The 19673-nt window shown below is 35.9% G+C and overlaps 1 protein-coding gene across 2 annotated transcripts in view; it reads right to left on the reverse strand.

Annotated features, from left to right (window-relative positions):
* Window positions 1–19673, reverse strand: part of LRP1B (LDL receptor related protein 1B) — a 1832840-nt gene that overhangs the window by 1481130 nt on the left and 332037 nt on the right. For both annotated transcript variants that reach the window (XR_013447098.1, XM_078070743.1), the window contains exon 2: window positions 4838–4960. Coding sequence is in view for 1 of the 2 variants with exons in the window: in XM_078070743.1 (XP_077926869.1) it covers window positions 4838–4960 (123 nt within the window). In the remaining variant the exon portion in view is untranslated. The remainder of the gene's footprint in view (window positions 1–4837; window positions 4961–19673) is intronic.

Consider the following 19673-nt stretch of genomic DNA (forward strand, 5'->3'; position numbering starts at 1 on the left):
CATCAAATGCAATCCTAACCCATAAGGTGATATGCAAACATAGGACAAAGAACCCAGTTTTTGTAGATGACACCATATTGGGTGAGTCTGGCCCCATGTGGTGGGGGGTACACACAGAGCTCTGTGCCACATACTTCTGCTGTGAGGGGTGATGCTGCTCGCTGGGGCAGCAGTATCTGGGCACAGACCCAAATCCATACGAACAGTGGGGATAGTTCAGCACTGACACTGAGACAGGGGTTAGCAAACTACAGCCCACTGGCCAAATCCCACCTGTGGCCTGTGGTGAATAGACTGTACGCTGAGAAAGGTTTTTGTTTTTGTTTCCCATTTTAAAGGGTTTGGCAAACAAACAAAAAACCAAGAATATGCAATGGAAATCATATGGGCACAAAATCTAAAATATTTACCATCTGGTCCTTTACAGAAAAAGTCTGCTGATCCCTCAGAAGGACAGGATAGAGTAGAGTCAATGTGCCAATGATCACAATTATCCACGTTGCAAATCTTACCCTCCTTCAAGGCCATTTTTATTCGCCTTTGTTGGCCAGTGAGTCATTACATCCGAAGTATGATACGTAATTGAAGGGCACCCTAAAAGATTATCTGAAGGGGGGCGGTGTAGGGCAATAGGGAAGGAAAAGAAACAGCAGAACTAATACCTTCCTGACTTAAAAAGGAAGAATCTAGTTTTAAGTATATTAACATCAGATTGGCAGAAAACATCACACATCAGCTGAAGCAGATTGTTGGAAAGGAAGTATCATTAAGCACTGAACAGAAAATCCTAGAAGGAATTAAATTCTGAATACCTCAAAATAAAACTGCCTTTTAAGAAGACTTCTCTGCCACAGGTGGTACTAAGCTTTCATTCCACAAATAAACATTATCACCATTTACCTTAATTCTTGTCACACACAACAACGCTAGACTAACAACTGGATTAAAAGCACTGAGTAGAAAGATGGTGATTTTCCTGATTTTCTATTCTCATTGCCTCGTAGAACCTAAAGATGATTAGCCATTTAGACTCTTGAAAAATTACTTCAAATAATATGGAGAAATAAGGAGTTTTATTTTTAATAGGAGGCTAATGAATCATTTCTCACATCCAATGTAAGGATATAAATTATTAAATTTCTCCAATTGCATACTTGAGAAAACTCATCCCAACATGCAATCATCTTAGTGGTAAACCAACCTCCCACAAAAATTTGGGGTCTTTTTGGTTTTGGTTTTTGGTTTTTTTGTTTGTTTGGTTGGGTTTTTTTGTTTGTTTGTTTTTTGGGGGCTTGCCTTTTTTTTCCACTAGAGCCTGAGCCTAAATAAACACAAAAGACGAACATACGTGCATGTTAACATCTCAGATCCCCAAATATTTAAATTTCATTTAAGTTCAAAATTTCTTGTTTTTCTGTATGCACATTTATCTTCTAAAGCATTTCAATCATCAGCATTTCACAAGTAAAGCTTTTCTTTTTCCCCCTATTAGAATGTTGTCACTGCAAAGCTTTCCCACTATCATAATCAATTTGATGCTATACTGGTCTTCTTTTCATCTTAAAGGCTAAGTGGATTTAGGAAAAATAAGTGTATTGCATCAGCTGTTTTCATCTAATATTTTGTAGCTACAACATACTTTGTCTTCAAATCAAAGATGATAACACATTTTCGTTCATACACTGAGCACAAAATTACCCTTCCTAAGAATCAATCTTCAAGGTTTTCGATTTCTAGTATTTATCCTTCACATTGAATCCATCCATATAATTATAAAATTATGCAATTATTTTATGTAGATCAGTGATGACTGCATATGAATGTCATAAAACAACACATTACAAAGCACTATGATTAGAGAAAATGGTAATTGTGAACATCTGGATTGAGAAATTTAAATTTGAAAAACTCTGATATTTTTCATAAAGCTTTTTTCTATGCTTGTCCAACTTTCAATGGGTACTGACCGAAACCATTTATCTGGAACAGGCTAATTTAATGTAGATCCAAATATGTTGCCCAGATCAAGTACCCAGGTAGAGAACACAGTCACGTCTCTGTTTTGTTATGTAACTACACTGATATAAGAATAGTTTTAACATTTCCTTTAAGGATATTCAGCAATTTTGATGTTAAAAGAGTAAGAACAGCCAAAATGAAGAAATATTTTTAAATAGAATTCATCACATTTTATTGGAGAGGAAAATAACTATATACTTAAAAACTGCCAAAAATATCTTGAGCAGGTATGAATTTCATCTTAAAAATACTTTAAGAAAGCAGAAAGTCTATCTCTATCTTTAATGAACCCATATGTAATTTCTAACTTAACGCCTCAGGCTGCTAAAGCCCCTAATCTCTGTGAATGATCTACCTTTTCCCAAGCCCAAGGTGCTGTCTACATTCTGGGCAGGGTGGACATTCAAATATTTAACAACATTTGTGGCGGATACACTGACTATTCACAAGAAATGCCGAATCAATCAGGGTGGACGCTGGCTGGCAAACTCGGGTCTAGTCCACTGGTGTGGCCCTGATGGGTATCAGCCATGTTCCCAGAGATGTGGAGTGGGCACAGGAGGGGGAAAGGGATACTTATCACCCATCCACTTGAGCATTCACTGCAAGGTCTCTTTCCTCTCTGGGCTTGGGTTGTGATCACACAGGTCCTTGCTACTCTTCTCTACCACAAAGCCTCTCCAGTCTGAGTCTCCTACTGAACTCCCTCTTTAGCGCACACACAAAAAAAGAAAAGAAAATCATTATTCTCTATTCGTCATCAGCATAAAGGATACTCCTGCCTTTATAGGCTCTCCAACCATGTCTTCTCAATTGCTTTTGCTTTGTGCCAGGTACACAGTTCCATGGAATTTTTCCCTTAACGTGGCCTTCCTGCACATGCATTCCACAAAGCTATCTCACGTCTCTGTCATTTTTCCCCATCAGCAATTTTGTGGAAGGATCAGGACAGAAACACAAGATTCCAGTACCAAAACTCAAAAATTTAACTTTTTATTTTAATTGTGCCATGGCAACCTAACCTTGCAGCTAACAAGAAGAAAACTCCCAGATGGTACTTCAATAGGGGAGGGTCCTACTACTTATATATTTCATGCCCACTGCATTTATTATTGTTGTCTTCTCTCAGTATTATGCCATCTGCACCCACAGCCATACTATTGAGATTTTTTCCTTCTTTTTCATGTTTAAACAACTTTATTATTATATAATTCACATACCATTACAATTCACCCATTTTAATATGTATGAGTCAATGTTTTTAAATGTATTAACAGTGTTGTACAACCATACTGCAATTTAATTTTAGGACATTTTCACCTTCAGAAGAGATCCCATACTCATTCGCTGTCAATCCTCATTGCCTCCAACCCCACCTGGCCCTGAGAACCACTCACCTACTTTCTACTTCTGTAGATTTGCCTATTTGAGATCTTTCATATGAATGAAATCATAAAATACATGGACTTTTGTGACTTGCTTCTTTTCCTTAGAAAATGTCTTCAAGGTTTATCCATGTAGTATGCAGGAGTACTTCATTTTTTATTGCCAAATAACATTCTTTTGTATGGATTTACTACATTTTATTTTATCCATTAGGGCTTTTCCCCATTAACCTATTTTTTTTTTCTATGCTATAGGGAGTCTAGTAAAGGTTTTCTGAATTAAACTGGTGAGAATTACAAATGTAGTAAACAACTACAACCTCTTCCTATGGAAGAAGTGATCTGTTCAAAGGAAGGAGCAACTAATGCAAATATTCAAGAACCCATATGCTGAGAAACTTTAAAAAACACTAGCAAACATAAAGAAAATGAATATTCATTGCCTCTGCTTTCTAATGGCAAGATTTTCATCAAACTTATATTGGCCCTGCCTGCAAGACTTGTAAGCAAGTAAATAAAAATGGAAAATGGAACCAGTAATTGTTATCTCTTACAATATCAAGCACTAAGGATGATGGATTTTTTTTTCCCCACTTTGACTCAACAACACCAGGTAGCGGCTTTGAGAAAACTGATAAGCTGTCACACCTGGTTCCAGGGGGTGCACAGACTAAACTAGAAGTGCTGGAAATATCAATATCAAAATTTAGGGAACTGCTCATACTCCATATGATAGTAGGTATTAAAAAAAAAAGTATAGCAGATTTAGCTGGGGCCCTATCATTTATAATTTTGCATTAGTGGCACTTTTCATGTATGCAAAGCCCTCAGTGAACTCCAAGTTCGATAAAGTGGTATTATTATAGTTGGGATCCATGTGTGTGAAGAGCTTCTGAATCTAATATTATTAAGGCAAAGAAGCTCCATGTATGGATGAATAAATATAATTTCTGTCTTGCCGTTTCTAAAGAAAACATGTTCAATAATTTGTATAGTGCCTGAAGACATTAACAGAAATAATATGGGAGCTCAACTTGATTACTTTACTATTCCTTCTATATGCTCTTCTGTCTCAAAATGAGTGAAATAAATTATTGGATATGGTCTTATTCCCTTTGAGTGTTATGTTTAAAGGATTTTTTTTCCTCCTCAAGATATTTTTTTTCTAGTAGTTAACACAATCACATTGAAATAATTAACCTTGCATTTTCTTCCCTTCAAAAATTAATTCACACTACAAAACTGCATTTTATGGTCTCATTCACATAGTCATTTTAAAGGAAACACAAACAAAAGATTTCAAGTTTCCTAGGCTATTTAGAAAAAAAAGAAAGAAAGAAAAGCAACTGGAACAGCAGTCGTCTGTGAAAACAACTGACATTTAGTTTCACATGTAAGGTAAATCTGAATGGCACGAGAACCTTTCTACTCACAGGTATCTAAAGACTCGTCTGAATCATCAGGGCAGTCAGGGTCCCCATCACACAGCCAGCTCTGGGAGACACAAGTCACATGATCGTGGCAAAGAAATTCACCAGGATCACACAACTGCTGATCTGAAAATGAAAATGTTTCGAAATAAAATATGAATGATCTGAACACGAACACAAGAGCAGTACAAAGATGAAATGTGGGAAAGCAATACATAAAAGGTACATGAGTGTGATCCACATTTTCTGTTCAGCAGCAAAACTAAACCAATTATTTATCTTAATTTTAGCCACTCAGCTCAAGCACACAATTTTGATAGAATTGACTATGTTGCAGTCTCACACAATCTGTTCTGAAAATAGTTAAGAATTCTGTTTGTGTTTACGACTAGAACTTTGGTCATATTGGATAAGGCATATGGTAATCACAGCCAGTGGGTTTTATAGATGTTGATCCAAAGCAGATGTTCTTGAGTATAGAAATTTTAGTTTCTTCCTCTGCTCTAAGAGAAAGAAAAATCAGAAATAAAACTTAAATATTGTACTTAAACTCCATCTCTGAGAAATTCAGGTCCTAATCATCTATCCTGATACTGGGGCTTCATGTCTCTACGTTAATTAGATACCCATTATCATAATATTTTCTTTTCTTTTTTTTGCTACAAGTTCCCAGATGACAGCTTCTGTTACTGGACAGCAAAAGTGATAGTAACTTCCATAAAGCTTTGCTCTAACTTGGGTTTCTACAATTGGTGGTACCCAAAAATCACATTATTTTCCCCCAATGGCTTCAGAATATTTAGGCTTTGTAGTCTTTCCTCAAGTCCTAGTAAACTCATCATATGTCTTGTTTTTTATTTTGTTTTGGTTTTGCAATATACTTATTTATACACTGTGAATCCATTCAATAAAATATTTACCTTTTTAATATTTTAAATGTCTGAAATAGGAATATTTTTTACAATTGATGATCTCTGAATGTGAAGGACTGTTAGCCATATCAAATCGTAGCCATTTGATATCACTTACACTTTTGTTATGTATATACAGGAATGATTCAAGATAAAAAATCTATCAGTAAGTAGGTCTTTAAATGTGCAGCAAATAAAAATTCTAAGGGACATGAAAGCATTAGACCATAACTTAATTGACTTTTTTCCCCCAGTAATACAGAATGATGGTGCATTTTCCACACAGTGGGATCAAATACAGTATATCTTTTTTTTCTCTCCCTTAACCTCTTCTCTCTTGACCTCAAAGTAATTTTCAATAATATATATTACAAACATACACAAACATATACACAACTTGTGGGTATATAACTATTTTTTTCCACTTTCAAACTATAGATATTACCTGAAATTGCTATTATTTTATCTTATCCTATTATATTTTTCAATAAATTCACCATCAATACCACACTTATTACTTCTATTATCATAGCTGGGTTGGTTTTTTTGTTTTGTTTTGTTTTGTTTTTACATTAAGTTGATTGAGCATACTCTGTATTTGGCTCTAGGTAGGTGCTACAAAAATGTAGAAGTCACCATCTTTGTCTTTAAGGATCCAGCAGACTGCTTGTGTCAACAGATCCAGGAGGAAAAAAAAGTACTTTTATACAATAATTTGCCAAATAAATGATATAGAAAATAATTGGTAAAAGAAGAGACCACAGGGGTGCCTGGGTGGCTCAGTCAGTTCAGTGTCTGCCTTAGGCTCAGGTCATGATCCCAGGGTCCTGGGATGGAGCCCCACATCTGGGTTCCTGCTCAGGGAAGTCTGCTTCTCCCTCTCCCTCTGCCTCTCCCCCCCAATCCCACTTGTGTTCTCACTCACTCTCTCTCTCAAATAAATAAATAAAATCTTAAAAAAAAAATCTAGGGGCGCCTGGGTGGCTCAGTCGTTAAGCGTCTGCCTTCGGCTCAGGTCATGATCCCAGGGTCCTGGGATCGAGCCCCGCATCGGGCTCCCTGCTCAGCGGGAAGCCTGCTTCTCCCTCTCCCACTCCCTCTGCTTGTGTTCCCTCTCTCGCTGTGTCTCTCTGTCAAATAAATAAAATCTTTAAAAAAAAAAAAAAATCTAAAAAAAAGAAAAGACCACAAAGATGAAGACAAAACCAGAATAGTTTGGAGATGTAAGCATTACTTTAAAAATGGGTAGGATTTCGACAAATGGAGAGTAAATATAGGGCATTCCAGACAAGGGGTAGAGTGACAATATAACTAAGGAACTAATTGTTAAAGTGCATTTGAAACAAAAAAAAAAAAAGATTCTAAAATTGAAATGACATTCAGGTTATAAAACCTTGATTTTTTTTTCACCAAATAATTTGTGTGATATTTATAAGTATATTCCACTGCTAGAAGAGGAGGACTTAAATTTTGCTTTAGACTGTCACATAACTTTTGTAGTTAATGTAGGGCAAGAGCATGAGATGAAATTCAAGTTGTTTTGCTTATAGACAAGGAAACCATATAATTTATCACCAAACGGGGAGAGTTCTGAAGATGAAGGAAGGCTTATTAATAATTATACTGGGAAACAGGCATAAACCAAATTTATTCCAGAAAAATGAGAATGGATGTTCATTGTACCTATAGCTACTCTGCATTTGATTTATGATCTTGAGATGCTAGATTGTTTCCTTCCTTCTTACCTCCCAAATGATAACAAATTGCTATGAGGATAAGGGAAAAGAGATGGTGCCTTGCTAAATACCGTTGTATAATGCTTGACTCAGTAAATAATCAATAAGTACTTATTGAAAGTATAAAGAAATAAAAAAGGACCATAAAGAACTGTTAATGGTGTTGGAAAATAACATCTCAAAAACATAGGTCAGAGTCAGGAATGAAGGACCTTGATTACCATAGGAAATGTTCTGTAGATAATTTGAAGTCATACAAAAGTACTTAAGAAAGGTTATTTATAATAAAATACTGTACAAAGTCATCTGTCAGGAGACTGTTGCAATTGTCTAGAGAAAAGCTCCTGATGATTGAACTGAAGTAATGGGGACTAAAATGGAGACTCTGCTCCAAGTGAGGTAAGAGTTAAGAATCAGTGACCAAATGGTTGAAAGTCTCAAATATGTCTCTAAGTAAATGCCTTAAAAATTGATTGGATGTCATCTCAAAACCAAGATAAAACATACTGATTTAAAAAAAAAAAAAAAAAACAAAAGAAAAAGTAATGTGCGTGTGAGCCTGGTCATGGGGGCATTGGAATAATAATGGTAGGTATAATAGAAGGAATAATAAGTATTTTATAGTGTTTTATTTTAACCTCAAAAGCACTTCCACCACCACTACCCCATCTTAATTTGTTCATTCATTTACTTATTAAATAATCACTAATGAGTTGCTACTATGTTCTAGGCACTGGGGATATATTATTTTTTCCTAAAGCAGAAATCCCTGCCATCACGAAACTTAAATTTTAGTGGCAGGATAGAAACAAAAATAAAATAAATGAGTTAAATATATTAGAAGATATATTAGAATATAAAGTATATTCTATACTTTATAAAGTATAGAGTATATTAGAAGATAAAACCCGATGGAGAAAAATAAAACAGATGGAGATTAAGAATTGGAGGCTGGGGAGATGGAGGTACAATTTTAAATAAAGTGGTCAGAGAATATGTCACAGACAATGTGACATTTGAAATAAAGACTTATGAAAGGTAAAGGAGATAACCATTTGAATAAAAGGTCATGTGGTAAAGGTCATATACTAAGGACCTGAGGCAGGAGGGTGCTCAGCAAATTTAAAGGAACACTAAGGAGATCAGAATGGCTGGAGAAAAAGAGAAAGTAGAAAAGAGTTGAGGTCAAGAAATCAGTAAATACAAGGTTGAAATCAGCAGTTGAAGGTTTGAGTTTTACTAAAAGTCAAGATGAGAAACTGCTGAAGGGTTCTAAGTAAAGAGACAAACTAACTTACTTTTTTAAAGGATAATTCTGACTACTATGTTGAGAATAAACTTCAGTGAAGTGAAAGTGGAAACAAGGAGATCAATGAGAATGTTATTGCAATAATGTATATGAGAAGGGATGATTGGTAGATAAATATATTGGTGAAATGGAGTTTCAAGACCATGTTTGATGAGGAAACTGAAGTCAAATATTCTGCTCACCATCTCATTAAATGTCAGAATCTTAAATTCAGATCTTTGACCCTCAGTGTATGACTTTTCAACTGTTTTCAGAATATAATGAGTATGAGATGCTTGTGGGAGATCCAAAAATAAATATACATCAGGCAGTGATGCATTTAAATCTGAAATTCAGGAGAATAATTAAAGCTGGAAACATGGAACAAACCTGGAGATGTAAGAAGACAGTGAAAAACTCTAAGAATAGATGTAGATGAAATTAAAGTGAGGTGGGAGGGAAAGAGGTGAGGGCAAAGAAATAAGAATAGGTCAGGCACGGGGATAGAGGGGACAGAAAGTTTAACCAGAGATACAAAAGGAGAAGGGCAAGGGAAAAGGAGCTTTACTAAAACCATGTGAAATCTCAAGAGTTGGAATGAGGAAGGGGGTCATTTTGACAACGCTCAAGTATGATGAGTTCTGAAAAGATGGAGTAAACTTGGAGGCTGAGGAAAAGGTGCCAGAGAGGAGGAGGGACTGGAGCCCAGGGATATGAAAGTGGAGCAGTTTCCCAAGGAGAATTCATGGTGCTGGAATGAGAAACTAAACACTAGTAGGAGCACCTGCCCTGAGGAAGAAAGGATAAAAATATGAAATAGATAAATCATTAGCTGGCAGGGAAGCTGGTATTCTTGCCTGATCATGTTTTCTCAAAGAACAGAAAAGCAAGATTATTATTATTATTATTATTTTGAAATTTGGACAAAGGTAGAATTGGAAAGAGTGGTGAAGGTTTAGGATAACTGCTATGGGAAATTGGAAAAGGAATCAACTAGGAATCTGTGAAAAGATGTCTGTAACAGCGATGGAGATCCAGCTAAGACTGAGAAGTGTATATTTGACAGTTAAGTATTTTGTTCATTTTGTTTTGTATTAATGTCCAAACGTTCACCTACATTGAAACACAGATACAGAATAATCCCCTTGAGAAAATTTCAGAAGAAAATCTCTTGGGAAAATATGCAAGCCACCCTCAATACATATTCACATGTATAGACATGTATGCAAATCCACCCTAATTCAATATATATATATGTGTGTGTATATATATATATATACACACATATATATATATATATATGATAGACTTAACAGGATTTACCTATTGAGCCTATGTTATCAGCTTGCTAAGCAAGCTCCAACCTTTTTTTTTTTTTTAAGATTTTATTTATTTATTCATTCAGCGCCCCACAAGCTCCAACCTTTAAAGACAATTTGCACTGTTGCGATTTTGGGGACAGTTTTATATTATCCCTCTAGGAAACAGCATTTAAGAATAGCGTGCTACAGGGGCACCTGGGTGGCTCAGTCGGTTGGGCGTCTGCCTTTGGCTTGGGTCGTGGTTCCCATGTCCTGGGATTGAGCCCCGCATGGGGCTCCCTGCTCGGCAGAGAGCCTGCTTCTCCCTCTCCCTCTGCCCCTTCCCCTGCTTGTGCTCTCTCTCTCTTTTTCTCTCTCTCCCTCTCTCTGTCAAATGAATAAATAAAATCTTAAAAAAAAAAAAAAAAAAAAAGGAATAGCTTGCTACAACTCACCTATTTATTTTTCAACCAGATATTCCATTTCAAGGTGGGTTTTTAAAAGCATTGATTATACGATTCAAATGAATGAATTTTCAGTATTTCAAGGTGATTATTTTAAAAGATATCCACTGGATTGAGCTCCGTGAATCAGAAGCTAAATATTTTGTGTGTGGGGGCGCCTGGGTGGCTCAGTCCTTAAGCGTCTGCCTTCGGCTGGGGTCATGATCCCAGGGTCCTGGGATCGAGTCCCGCATCGGGCTCCCTGCTCAGCAGGAAGCCTGCCTCTCCCTCTCACTCCCCCTGCTTGTGTTCCCTCTCTCGCAGTGTCTCTCTCTTGTCAAATAAATAAATAAAATCTTTAAAAAAATAAAAAATAAATATTTTGTGTGTCTATGTATTTTCCACTTATCTTATTTAATGCTTCATGCCATACTTCTGAGATAGTCAAACTAATCTTCTTTTAAATATCTTCCTATTGTATGAAATGTAATGTTATACACTGTAATTAAAACAAGAAGCTTATGAGAATGTGCAGGCAGTTTCACTTACATCCCTAAGGAAGATGATCAAAGCTAGTACCATGTCTATCTCTTTATAATAATAGACTCTTGCAGTCAAAATCTATGGGACAACCATAGGCCTATAGAGTTTACTAAGTTTGGATTCACCCTGGCTTAGTATGATAATCTTGCTACATTTATATGAAAACATCTAATTGCTCATTTTAAAAAAAAAATTTATAGTAATGTTTTTGGAAGTTGGATATATTTGGTCTTAAATGAGAGATTATAGATATATGAGCTGCCACAGACTAATTTATATTTTCTCATTTTAATGTCATGATGAACTGCTATTTTTTATCTTTTCAAAAAACAGGAAGGATCAAAGTCAAATACTAAAACCAATATCCATCAATAGGGGTCTACTGAATAATTATGTAGATTCCAGCTCCTTGAGTATTTCACCATGATCAATTTATAATAATGTTATGCCATTTCCCTTAGAAGTCAACTTGCTATTTAAATACTAATGAGAATGTTAATTTACCAAAAAAAAAAAGTAATTGCCTTCTACATGCATAACAGGACACTATGGAGAGATTTAAAGGAAGTATAAATGATGAACTCTGGTAACTAATTACAAATGAAAGGTAAAGGAAGGGTAGTACCCACTGAACAGCTGAATTCCTGAGGAGTGAAATATTGATTCTATCTGAAGTTCAAGAATTGCTAGAACCTCCTGCACAAGCTAAGTATTAGGGAAAAGCTGTGACAGGTTTTCAGAACTCAGTTAACATCACAAATACTTATTTAGTATATCTACATCTCATTGCTAACAGATATATGATGGTTAATAATATACCATTCATAATTGCTAAAAGAGAAATATAGCTGTATTTCCTTTCTTCTCATATAAGAGGCAATGATTTCATTAGCAGGAGAACAGAATTCTTGTAGACATCTACAGAAAATAATTTATACGAATTCAACTTCAAATTTCCATGAGGCTCCTGAAAAATTAAAGGAGCTGTGTTAGTTATCGAGTATTAGGAAGTACCTTACATCGTTTGCCTTTATATTCCCTTAGTCCAGAAAAATGTGCATATGCAGATGAAGAAAAAATTCCTCAGAATTCCATGTGAATTGTTTTTCATAATATGGCTAAAGGATTTCTTCTTCAATGCTTTCTTCTCCTCTCCTTTCACGGTTCAACCTACACTTTTAGTTCCCTATGCTGTTCTATCCACTTTCCCCAAATATAGAATTTTATGTGTCTTTACTGTTTTATTCTTTACATCGAATGCCCTTTCCCCTACAACAAAATTCTAGTCTTTCTCAAAAGTCCGAAGACATTTTAACTCCTTTAATCAAAACTTCCCCAACAAACTTTTTCTTCCTCCATCACCAGTTCCATAGCATTCCACCCAGTGCTCGCTTCGGCAGCACATATATTAAACGTGGAACATTCCACCCAAACTACCAAACAGCGCCTACTATATTTTACTCTGTGTATTGCAGCCACTGGTGATGAGCTCCTGGGGGGCAGAAGGTTCTGTCGTAAGACTTCATATTTGCCCTAACAAGGTGATTTCAATGGAAAAAAATCATATTTTCCAAAAAGAATTATACGTTATTTTTGGATGGGGTAGGGCGGAGGAAAACCAAAACAATACCAGTGTTTTATATTTTATTATCAGAAAGATAAATAGCTTTATTTAGTTAATCGCCAAAAATAAACTAAGTTCTCCCATGGTTAAAATAAAATAACCTGAATACTAAAGATTATACCATATAAAATTAAAGCATCCATGAAAACTAAAAATCAAACTTGAGAGAGGTTCAATGTTATCCTCCAGAGTCTCTTAAAGACTACACTGAAAATTACACTTTTACAATAGCTGGTTATGCAATGTTAACTTAGCCAAATATATTAATGATAGTGTTTTTCTTTAAAGATCATTCTTTTAAAAATATCATTATCATAAGTGTAAGATAAAATGTAACTAACCATTTTAAGTCTATGTTTAATAGAAATAGGAAAATATATTTGGATTATATTAAGAAGGTTGGTGTGAGGAAATGTAGGTCAAAAATTGGTCAAACCTGGCAGTTTCATTTTATCAAGGCATTAGTTCTCCTCCACAAAATGCCTGGTTGATTAAAAATAAGCCGTATGGGGGCGTATGGGTGGCTCAGTCTGTTAAGCATCTACCCTCATGATAGGTCATGATCCCAGGGTCCTTGGATTGAGCCTGTGTCATGACCCCAGGGTCATGATCCCAGGGTCCTTGGATTGAGCCTGTGTCATGATCCCAGGGTCATGATCCCAGGGTCCTTGGACTGAGCCTGTGTCATGACCCCAGGGTCATGATCCCAGGGTCCTTGGACTGAGCCTGTGTCATGACCCCAGGGTCATGATCCCAGGGTCCTTGGATTGAGCCTGTGTCAGACCCCCTGCTCGGTGGGGAGTCTGTTTCTCTCTCTCCCTCTGCCTGCCACTCCCCCTGCTTGTGCTCTCTCTCTGTCAAATAAATAAATAAAGTCTAAAAAATAAATAAATAAAAATAAAAAATAAACCATATTATCCATTATAAGACTGTAATTCATAGTATCATTTATCTTTGTTAAATCCATCCTTAAAAATCTGCCCAAGCTTGTATTAAGGGGGCAATTAGTAATGAAGAGTTTTAAAATCAAACACAAATGGAGAACAGCCTTGAAAATTCACTGAACAGACAAACTGCTTTAGTCATACAAGCAAAGCTTAATTTAGATTATTTTGCAAGATAAACGAGGCTAACTTGACCTGGGTCACTTCTTGCTTATGCCTTTGAAAATTTAAGTAAAACTTAAATTGTTCCCCAAAATGGATATGAAGCAACCACTAACCAATTCTCTTCCATTTAAGAAAATTCTAATATTGTAACCAATCACTGTGACGAATAGTCCCTGCTTCTACACTATACAAGCTGATTTATAATAATGAATCATGGAACACTACATCAAAAACTAATGATGTAATGTATGGTGATTAACATAATAAAAAAAAACAAAAACAACAATATACCTCTAAGCCTCATTCCATGTATTGGTTTGAGTACTCCCCATTCGCAAACTATCCTTTTGGTGTGCACACAATAAACTTTCACTAATCACCACTTCAGTGATTCACTGGTTTTTTTACTTCCTTTTTTTTTCTGAACTTTTGACAAGAGTATCCACATTTCAATGATAACATGATTTTTAATTAACAATTTCCATTATCCAGCTGAGTCATTATTGATAATTTAGAAACCTAATTACTCTTAACTACAGACATATGTGCATATACCCTCATACTGTATGTACAGATATTGTTGTATTTTTTTTTTTAAAGGTTTTATTTACTTATTTGACAGAGAGAGACACAGCGATAGAGGGAACTCAGCAGGGGGAGTGGGAGAGGGAGAAGCAGGCTTCCCGCTGAGCAGGGAGCCCAATGCGGGGCTTGATCCCAGGACCCTGGGATCATGACCTGAGCTGAAGGCAGACGCTTAACGACTGAGCCACTCAGGTCCCCCAGATATTGTTGTATTTTAAAATTAGCATACCACTGTACCAGATCTCCATTATCCCCAAAGCTAAGACTAATTAAGAGAGCTTAACCAAATGCTTGAATAAGAGTTCTTTGAGGGGGCTGAATAATGGTACCAAAGATGTCCATATCCTAATTCCCAGACCTGAGACTATGTCACTTTACTCAGTAAAAGGGACTGGGCAGATGAGATTAAGCTAAGGACCATGAGGTGGGGAGACTAGCCCAGATTACCCAGGTGAGCCCAATATAATCACGAGTTCTTATAAGAGGGAAATCAGAGAGGAGAGATGCGAAAACGGAAGCGGAGGTTTGCAGCCATCTGAGACTGGGGCCAGGCGCCAAGCAATGCGGGCAGCCTCTAGAAGCCGAGACAGGCGAGAAAATGGATTCTCACCTGGAGCCCCCAAAAGAACTCAGTCCTATGGACACTACTTAGACCTCCAGAACTGAAAGATAACACAAATGTGCCACTTTAACCCACTAAGTTTGTGATAATTTGTTACAACAGCAATAGGAAACCAATACCACACCCCAGTTACATCTCACAGCCCAAGCATCACTTTATTTAAAGTCTGACTTGGTAAGTAGGAAACAGACAAGCTGTTAGGTACTTTACCATGAATTTAAAGGCCCTTTTCTCCTAAGTTGCTTTCTGTTAGTTTCAACGCCACCTACTTAAATAAAATACCTCTTCTTCTCCTTGATGTCTAATGACAGTTAAAATACATCTGCACATGACTAAGGCCAGCAATAATAACTAGAAGCACATGACAAGGTTTAATGAAGAATACATTATAAGTGCTCAAATAAATGACATCTCTGGGAAATATATGAATTGGGAAGTGAGTCTGTGTGTGTATACATGTTTCTATTCTCATGAGATGAAAAAGTGCAAAAATGTGATGTATTTCTATCATGAGAAAATTATAACTAATTGCATATTTTTATGCTTTCTATCAGCTACCAAATTTTCAGTCACCCTATGCTTTATTAAACACCAGGTGGTTTTGGTGCTGCAAATGGCAATTTGTACTTACAAAACACCTTATATAAAACCAGGACAAAATCGAAAATTTAAAGTACATTATCCCCAGGAAGAAGCTTTGCTCATTTATCATTTCTATCATAATGAACAAATGAAAAGTATCTCTGTAAACATTTCAAATCCAATTTGACATTTAATTTTCAGGGAGAAAGTTGTATTTTTTTTTTCCCCTTGATCACTTAAACATTATTGGTTGGTTGGTATTTTTTTTTTTTTTTCTGTAGGCAGTGATATGGAAAATTGTAACACACTCAACATGGACCTGTTTAGAACTGCTTCTTTACCAAGAAAAAACAAAAAGTACCAAAGTAAAAACCCTGTCTTTTATTTAGCAAGAGACAAAGGATGTATTTCTCAGTGGAATAAAACTGACACATTCAACATGGTTGACTCGAGTTTCTATTATCATTGGACTAAAGCTTTACAGTTCTGTGTCCTTTTCTGAAATTTCAGTAGAAATGGTCTATTTCTTTTTTTACCTGTCTTTCTCAAAAGCCCTCTGAAATGAATCTGCAGAATTATTTCATATACTACATTGTTAAGGAAGGGGAAAATTTTGACAGGTTTCCTTCGTAAATGTAAAAGAAAAAGCCTAAATTATTGACATTTCCTTGCAAGTTCTATTCTCTAAATCCTGTATGATCCTCTTCCAATCTCCCAGGGGGTACCAAAATTCACATCTTTTTTCTCATCTCTAGGCTTAGTGAAATACGAAGCAGATGGTTAGGCTTTGGCTCTTTCGGGCTGATGCAATATCTTCTCTCTGTTATGCTGTGTTTTAACCATTAAGGACTCTTCAAAGACTAAAATTTTACTCATCTCAAGTTCCAATTTTGATTTGAAAAGATATTTCTCAATCATAATTTCTTGTTTCCTATTTTGAAAGACTTTAAAACTTACTCCTTTAATTAGTCCTCACTTACGGCGAACCAAAATAGGCACTGAGAATATAACGATGAAGACAACAGCATTTCTACCCATAAGTTGCTGAGGTGTAGGCAAAAACAGAATAGTCATAGTTATTGAATTTATTTTTAGACACATGCTAAATTAAACAATTTGTATATTTCAGTTAATACTCACAAAAAAATCTGTTGTTTGCATTTGACAAATCAGATTATGTGACTGTTTAGAAAGTTGAAAGACTTTCTTAATATCATCAAACTAGGAAGTGGCATGATGAGAACATGAACACTCATCTGACTGACACAAAGCTGCTCTCATAACCACCAAAGGAGTTTTTCTCAATTTGGAGATTAGTGGCATTTTGAGAGTAACATTTTTTGCTTTGGGAATACAGTTAGCACCACTGATTTCTAGAGAATAAATGCCATCAGTGCTTTCAGTCCCTGTAACACCCCACACACATGTGTAGGCACTACAGATGTTTGTGCTAAAAACCCACCTGGAAATCACTCAATCAATCTGTTGGCATTCAACCTCTTTTAAATTATTGAGACTGCAAAAAAAAAATTACACTTCCAAAATAGGCCCCAATGCTTCCTTCTTCTCAAGTCTTTCTCAAGTTCTGGCTGATACCTAAAATTCCATGTGTTTAAGTCACTGGTCTATAATGGTAGCAACTATCCCTAGAAGGAATGAAACCTTATTTATTTACAGCTTTGTGAATAAAAAATAAAAGGAAAGCATTATGGAGATGGAGGCAATCATGAAGACATACCACAGATAAAAAGATTGAATATTAAGTACCAAGGAGGTTGGAAGCACCATAGGCACATACCCTTTATGATATTGTCAAGAATTTCCTTCTCTAGTATTCTCCAAAATCAAAGGCATGGAATAAGTGAAATTTCCAGCTCCTTCTACTTTATCTCCATGATCAAACAAATACTTAAAACGTATGACAGTCCTCTAGGGGGAAAATTAAAAAATGGTGAGAGAGTGGTTTTCATAGAATGGTTACTCTTTTGTAGGCATATGTCTAAACCCCAAACTATCAAATGAGAAGAGCATCTTTATTAGTTAATGTGATAGAGGACAGAGGTCCCAGCTAGAAAGGCTTATGTTATTTGGATAATTGTGAAATATGAATAAAAGTTCAATGGGTTTCCTAAACATAACCATAAGTAACAGAGATAATTAAGTACTTCTCTGCAAAAGACACATGTCATGAGAATTTAAATGAATCCTCATGAAAGTAATTATTACTCTATCAAAAGAAAAGGTCTAATGTAACATTTTAATGTTAATAGGAAATTAGAAAAGGTAGCCATGGGGGCCTAAAGGAATATAAATCAAGCCTCATAACGTTTTCAGGAAGAGATATAAATGCACACATTTTCTCACATTATGCCAGTGATTTTACTTTTTGTTCCCCACAGTTAAGAAATTATTGAGAAACAGTATCCTTTAACAAAACATATATTAAGTCATGTTATGTGACTATGTAGAAGACTGTTATTATTTTTCTGTTCAAGTTTTGTGATGTTGTAATTGCACAAGTTATATTTAATTAAAATATAAGAAAGTGGAAGATAATCAAAAGGGACAAGAAACAAATCTTCCGAAGTTCACCACTCAAAGATAATAACTGCTACTACATTTTTAAATATTCCTGTAGACTTTTCTATCTAGAAAAAAATACATACAAATTGCTGGATTTTTTTTGAAGTATTCACTATATTGCTCTGTACCTTGCTTTTTTGTTTTAACTTGAAAATATTTTGTGGTAAACCTTCATATTGGTAAATCTAATTCTAAATAATTAATTTAATAAGATCATGATAGACCATTTATTACATGAATTTTCCATACTTTTTAAAGTTTTAAAAATCAGGAACTACCTTAAGGTCCAAAAATAGGTAATAGGTAAAATTAAAAGTTGCAATAAACAATTCTGTAGGTAATTTCTGGTTACTTGTCTTACCTAAAAGAAGGAGGAGGAGCAGGAAAGAAACTTAATGAGTAAAAGTGAGATTTCACAAAAGAATTGATTTTTAGAACTTTTGAGGCACTGAGGCAAATTACCCTCGAAATATAGTGCCAAATTTACACCCCAACCTTACTTTTGTCCACACCTTAACTTACAACTTGTTACTGTTTTTTAGTGTCAGTACAAAAGATTGTATCATTGTAATATTTCTATTTCTTTTGACTTCAAATATTTTCTTCATATTTTCTGACCATTTTCAGAAGATTGTTAATTTTTATTAGACCCAGTGATGACAGAACTTGGAAAAATTCCATGAAGCCTGGACATCCTAGTGCCTGCCATGTAAATGATCTTTTGTTTTTAGGAACTTTGAGTTTTAAGTGAGTTGTGACCTCATTCTTTAGGTGTATTCTTAAGATGCAGTATCCTTCCCAGAAAGATAGAGCCAGGGCTGCCATGAGGGAGAATGAACTATCTATGCAGTCCCGTAGTTTAAGGTTCCTTTGTTTAATAATCACTTTGCTAATACTCACTCTTTATTTGCCATTTTGAAGTTTGGTTAGACAGCTTTAAGGAAAAGGTGTGTCACTTTACTTCCCAAGGAAAACACCAATAGGATTCTTCCAAAAGCTTTAAAGATTTTATTTATTTATTTGAGAGAGAGAATGAGGATAGCACGAGAGGGAAGAGGGTCGGAGGGAGAAGCAGACCCCCCGCTGAGCAGGGAGCCTGATGCGGGACTCGATCCCAGGACTCTAGGATCATGACCCGAGACGAAGGCAGTCGCTCAACCAACTGAGCCACCCAGGTGCCCCTTCCAAAAAGCTTTAAATATAAACTTTAAAAGGGGTAACATGCTCTGTCCTATAAAATGTTTTTTTTAAAGATTTTATTTTTTATTTGACACAGAAAGAGAGACAGAGGGAGAGAGCAAGCACAAGCAGGGGGAGCAGCAGAGGGAGAGGGAGAAGCAAGGAGCCTGCCAGGCAAGGAGCCCGATGTGGGACTCCATCCCAGGACCCCAGGATCATAACCTGAGCCGAAGGCAGACGCTTAACCGACTGAGCCACCCAGGTACTCCTATAAAATGTTTTTTAAGTAGGTGGGGGAACTCAAAATACTTCCTCAGTTTGGGGGAAGCTCAG

Source organism: Halichoerus grypus, chromosome 4 (assembly GCF_964656455.1).
Source record: "Halichoerus grypus chromosome 4, mHalGry1.hap1.1, whole genome shotgun sequence".
Taxonomy (NCBI): domain Eukaryota; kingdom Metazoa; phylum Chordata; class Mammalia; order Carnivora; family Phocidae; genus Halichoerus; species Halichoerus grypus.